The sequence below is a fragment of the Boleophthalmus pectinirostris genome, unplaced genomic scaffold (genome assembly GCF_026225935.1).
Source record: "Boleophthalmus pectinirostris isolate CB_2022bp ecotype Guang Dong unplaced genomic scaffold, ASM2622593v1 HiC_scaffold_1, whole genome shotgun sequence".
NCBI classification, from domain to species: domain Eukaryota; kingdom Metazoa; phylum Chordata; class Actinopteri; order Gobiiformes; family Gobiidae; genus Boleophthalmus; species Boleophthalmus pectinirostris.
Genome location: NW_026570970.1, coordinates 33,270,205 through 33,276,204, shown reverse-complemented (window position 1 = coordinate 33,276,204; position 6,000 = coordinate 33,270,205). Strand labels below are relative to the sequence as shown.

The 6,000-nt window shown below is 40.9% G+C and overlaps 1 protein-coding gene across 1 annotated transcript in view; it reads right to left on the bottom strand.

Moving 5' to 3' along the window:
• Positions 1 to 2,288: 2,288 nt before the first annotated feature.
• klf7b (Kruppel-like factor 7b) overlaps positions 2,289 to 6,000 on the bottom strand; it is an 88,067-nt gene continuing 84,355 nt past the window's right edge. Inside the window, exon 4 of the mRNA XM_020931054.2 lies at positions 2,289 to 3,267. Coding sequence (XP_020786713.1) covers positions 3,216 to 3,267 — 52 coding nt within the window. The 3' untranslated portion in view covers positions 2,289 to 3,215. The remainder of the gene's footprint in view (positions 3,268 to 6,000) is intronic.

The following is a 6,000-nucleotide window of genomic DNA, read 5'->3' as shown; positions in this document are numbered from 1 at the left end:
GCTGCGCATTGTCAGTTAGATCTCCCATAGAGACGCAACAATCTCGCATCTCCGCTTTGAGTCCCATTTGAGCCACCGTACCGGGGGCTGTCCAAGATGGCGGACGACGGGAGAGAGGGAGGTGGCGTCGGAAGGTTGGTAGTTCAATTCCCTCTGCTCTGCTCCTCGGTGCTGCCCTCTGGTGGCGGGGTATGAGCACGGGAGAGCCACGGAGCTGACTCGTTTCTTGGCGCGCTTCGCTGTACAAAATGTCAAAGTGCGTTCGCCAAACTCTGGATTGTCGGCAAAGATACAAGTTCAAGCACGAGCCTTTGTTCACTGTTGTTTTTCTTGATGTTGAAATAGGCTGCGACAGATGCTGCACTGCAAAAAAAAAAAATCTAAAAAGTTAAAATGACTTAAATTCAGATTCGTGATTTGAGTCTTATTCACAGGTACAGAGATAATTAGTTTCACTTTCAAGCTGTTTTTCTATAGGGCTGGCCCGATGATATGACCAAAATAATAAAATGCAAACTTTGGATGATTAAAATTTGTATCGATTTTAATCAAAGTTTATTTATCATATTTATCCAATTCTTGGGTTTCAGCTTCCTGTTTCATGCAACATTTTGAGGACTAATGGTGCGTTCGATTATCCATCTGTCTCCCATTCGGAGCTCAGATATGACATCACGCCCAAGCTTCAACCATTTTATGTTCCGTGCATAGACCATTGAACTGTTGTTATTAGTTTAGCGTTTTTAGTTATTGTTTTAGTTATTAGCTATTGCATTTATTGTGATGTGTGAGCTACTGTGCCCAACTAATTTCCCCTGTGGATCAATAAAGTTTATCTAAGTCTAATATGAATGGACATAGCTAAAACCCTAGCCTCCCCATTCCAATTTCGCGTGTCTGATTTGAAAAAATATGTGGACGCCAGCCTGAAAGCTGTTGTTGTTGTTGTTTATCTTCCGTTTAAAACAAGTCGATGTTCAATATTGGCCTCACCACAACACCAACTACCAAACCCATTGGCCAGGGTTCTCCAAACTTTAGCTCGGGAGCTACAAGTAACTCTCCACCCTCTTCCAAGAAGCTCGCCATGGGATTTCGGAATTACATGTATTGTCCATAATAACTCAAATTGGATTGATTAAAAGGCTATTACCACTGTAAATGTATAATTTTGATGACTAACGTTGCACTACAAAAAAGTATAAATATCTAACTGTACCTCATCTAAGGCCGTGGCTTTAGATGAGGTACAGTACTCAATTTCTTGTGAGCGCTAATAAGAGGAGCTCATTTTGTAAAAGTAGCTTACCGGAGGAAAAAGGTTGGAGACTCCTGGTATATACGAATGGACATAGCTGACACGCTAGCCGCCCCATTCCGATTTTGCGTGTTTGACTTGAGAACATAGAGAAAAATCCCGCACACCGTCTTACTAGAAAATTGTGAGAATTATTAGGACAAACTGTGAAACTTTTCGACACTAGGTCTTCATCAGGCAAAACCGAAGGCGAAGGCCTAGTGCCGAAACGTTGCATAGTTTGTCCTAATAAATCTCACACTTTGCAAGTAAGACAGTGTGCGGGATTTTTCTCTATGTTCTTGGGCTGCTCCGCCTCCTCCAATGCACCCGTCTCAAGTAAGTGATGTGCGATGTTCTCATTCTTTTATATGCTGTTATATGTTTGACTTGGAAAAAAAAAAGTGAGCTGTTTTGTTGTTGTTGTTTATCTTCTGTTAGCAACCTTCGGGAAGTTTAGCAACACCCATTTAAAACAAGTCTACGTTCAATACTGGCCTCACCACAACACCGACTCCCAAACCCATAGGCAGTGATACAGATGGAGTAAGGTATCGCAGTAATACGACTGACTCAAATTGTCTTTTAAACCACCAAAGTGTCCAAACACAATGACAACAGTTCATACTAGAAGTGACACTAGGCACAACCGTCTTGGATTCTATCTCAGAATCCTTGCTTGGTCTCATCTTGAGTTTTTCCGAGTTGCGCCGTGTGAGGAAAAGGGGCGTGTCAATGCGTGTCGCTAGGCAACATCCTCAGATGGATAATCAAACGCACCATTAATCCCATTCAAAAGATATAATATTTTGTCTTCAATTGTTCATCTCTATAGCAACAGTCCTAATTACTCATCATCCAGAAACCCGTGAAATCTAATTAAGATTTCTTTTTTTTTTTTACATGGGCATTTTTTATTTAGTAGTTCTGTTTCAATGTGTTTATGTAAAGTCAAGAGCAAAGTTGGTTCACAATAAATCTAGATTTCACAATAAATCTAGATTTCACAATTTTGAAATCTGTTACTATGTTGATAGTTTTAAAAAGATTGTCTAGCATTATTTTGCTAGTGTTGAAAATTGCACTTAAAATTAAAAAGTGTCCAGTCATTTTGGACCAGATTTTTTGTTTGCGTATTTGAGTATAATTGAGTTGGTGATAATTTAATTTGCTCACAACAGCATAATTAAAATCTGCTCAAAATCTTAAATTCAAGTCATTTTAACCATATACACTCAAAAAATCGAAATATTGACTTTAAATAAATGAACTATGCCAACGTTTTGCATCTAACTATTTTAGGTTAATTATTTTTTTAAAGTACATTTACTTGCTTTGGATAAACATAAAATAATTGGGTGTAAAATATAACTCAATACATTTAAGTAAAGTCAACATTTTAGCGTGTACGTATTATTTTTTGCAGTGCAGAGGTGGATTTTGAATTGCAAAGATGAGAAACGGCAAAAAGTTGAGTATTTGAGTACACTAACTACTTCGATATATTAGATTGCATGCAGAAAAATAAAAAAAGTGGTTACTGGTTATTGATAAGGTAAACTCCAAGACCCCAAAAGTGCTTGAAGACAGTTGGGGTTTGACTGAAAACGGACAAAACTGTGACTATTGTAAAAGTTGTGGTGAAGTGGTAGAGAAAAACAACAATCTCGCAACAATCTCCTCCATTTTGTTGTTGATGTCCCATTCGGGCCACCGTACTGGGGTTGCCCGCGGTGGCGTCCGGCTGGTGCGGGGGACAGGAGGGAGGGAGCCGGGGGAGGGTAGTAGCTGAGGGGTTGGTGGTTGGATTCCCTCTGCTCTGCTCCTCGGTGGTGCCTGGGAGCAGGAGGAGCGGGAGGTTGCTAGCTCGATTCCCTCCGCTCTGCTCCTCTCTGCTGCTGTCCTCTGGCGGTAGGACTCAGATGTGGCGCTTCATGTGCAGAGCCAGGTGGTCCGACCGAGAGAAACACCTGGAAATATGAGAACAAGGGTTAGAATTTGATTAGAGGGTTTCCTTGCTGCAGTGGGGAGGAGAGGCGGGGTCTGGAGGTATAAGGAACAATGTGATTGGTCAGGCGTCCGCACTTCAAACTCCGCCCCTGCAGCTACGTGTTTATAAACTGAAAGGCCTGGCTCTGATCAGGGTAGTCTTTCATGATGTCACCAACTACTTGAAATTGCAGAGGCCACTGAAGTTGTAACAGCAAAAACTTAGGCTACGTTCAGACTGCAGGGCTTAACGCTCAATTCCGTTTTTTTTGTGAAGTCCGATGTTTTTGCGAGGTCGTTCACATTTCCAATTAAATGCAACTTGTATTTGATCTCCAGTGTGAACAGTAAACGGCCCAAAAGTGTCCCGCATGTGCACTGGAGACACGATGACGTCGACCGCAGTGAGCGTGCTCTGTGTTTACGGAAGTTGTCCAAACATGGACGTGAGCATTGAGCACCTGGAGATTTTAAAGTTCCTCTCGTACCAGAGCCAGAACATGAACAACTTATTAGTTTTAAGGAGGAGATTGAGAAGGAGAAGGACGAGGTTTTTGGCCGTGGTGTTGAAAGGAACGTGTGGATGCAGAGACGGAGCCAAGAGTGGTGAGTGGAGATGTGCTTCGCTTCAGTGGCACAGAGTTCATTAAAAGTTTTTGCCTACTTCAGCGCAGAATAGTGACGTTTGTGTCTTGTTGATAACGTGTAGGTCGAATGAATGCGCTTTGGCCGTTCACACTGAAGTCGCATGTCAAAAGATCAGATATGTATTGGTTTCAGGAGCACATATCCAAGTGGCCTGGGTCGCATTTGAAAAAATCGGATCTGTGCCGTTCAGACTGTCATTAAAAGATCGGATACAGGAACATAGAAGCCAAAAAATCTGATTTGGGTCACTTCAGGCTGCGGTCTGAACGCAGCCTTAGATTTAGATCTCAAAAGGTGCATACAGTATTTACCAGGTTTGCGCTAAAGTTGTCAAAAAATAACATCAGATGACATCACAACATCCTATAGGCCAATGAGGGCTGGGTGACACGGCGATGAAAATGGAATCGTGTTCAGTCCTCTGACGATAGGTTTGGTGACTGGTGATATTGTTCTATGGTGTTTCACTGGGTCTCTGTTTAATGCAGCTGAATGCTCAAACATAGACCACTCCCCACCCACTCCTATTAGGCTTTGAGTGCATACGTTAAGTGAGGAATGACTTTGGACCACTGCAAACCGTTTAAAATGAACTCGGTCTGTTGCATTTTTACGTTTTTAGGGCAGCCATGTCTGGCATTTTTAAAAGTTATTTTGAAGTAAGTAAGTTTTGATTTATATAGCTCTTTTCACAGACATATGTCACAGAGACGCTTTACAGATCATTATTCATTCCCTCTGACCACCACCATCACTCACACACACACACCACTTTCATACCAGGCAATGTGGGTAAAGTGTCTTGCCTAAGGACACCCCTCCACTGTGGCACCTGATTTTCCCAGTGGTCTCCCATCCAAATACTAACGAAGCCCGGCCCTGCTTAGCTTCTGAGATCTGACAGGATCAGGCTTTGAGAAACGGTATGGCCAGTAAGTCTTATATTACGCAAAATTGACTCTCATGAGCTTTAACCTGTGTTAGATAGTACCTCATTAAAAACATACTTGGAGTTGTGTTTGGTTTCATTCACACATGTTTGAGTAACAATTTATTATTAGTCTGTTTACGTTGCCAAAGTCTAATGGTAGTTTTCAAGTTAACAGCTCCTTTTACCTTTAATTCAGTAAAACTTGGCTATTTCTAGGGACTGAAATAATCCAAATGATTCTAGTGAAGGTGTATGGAGTACACACCTGGATTGATATAGATTCATATTAAGAAAAAGTTTTTTGTGTTTTTGTCTTTAAGTAGATGGTAAATTAAGTTTTTATTATTAAGTTAGAAACAAGTGCTTGCCAAAAGTTCCAAGGAATTTACTGCATATGCACCTACCGACTTTGGGGGAATGCAGCTGCTATCTCGACTTAATGCAGGGTTTGTGCATTAAACGTATGAATGAACCAAAATGAAATGAAACACAACTCCACGTCTATAGGTGATGATATAACATAAATCTGAAAATAGTGTAATGTGGGCCCTTTAAATGCTGTTATTGCTTTTCGTTTGGACAGAATACTAGCTCAGAAAAACTAGTCCTGGTTGCAGTCCTGATGCAGTCTTGGTTTGCTCCTGGTTTAGTCCTGATTTAGTCGTTGCTCTAAATATTTGAAATGAACCCTCCCATCTCCTCTCTCTCTCCTCTGCTGTATTTCTGTCCATCATTTTAAATCTGTTCTGTCTTTATTTTCCTGTGAAGACATAAAAGTGCCTGTAAAACCAGCCTGTGATAATATGATTGAGTGAAAGACAAAATACAGCGTCTGTATAATGATTTTAACGAGAAATTTAAAATGCCTTTTGCCTGAGGGTTCATTCATTTTTAATTATCCTTTATAACAGAGAGAGTGGAGACATGACAGCCCAACGTAAGGCACATCTCAAGGTCATTCTCACTGGATAAGCAGCTCGTTTTCAATGAGAAAAGTGAGAATATTGTACATTTTCTCACCACAATTTAGAAAAAGAAGCCTCCTTATTTAATTTCACTGCTTAGAAGATAACATATTCCTAGTCTAGTCCTGATCCTGCTAAATGTAATATTTTTTACCTGTCGCAGTGGTTGC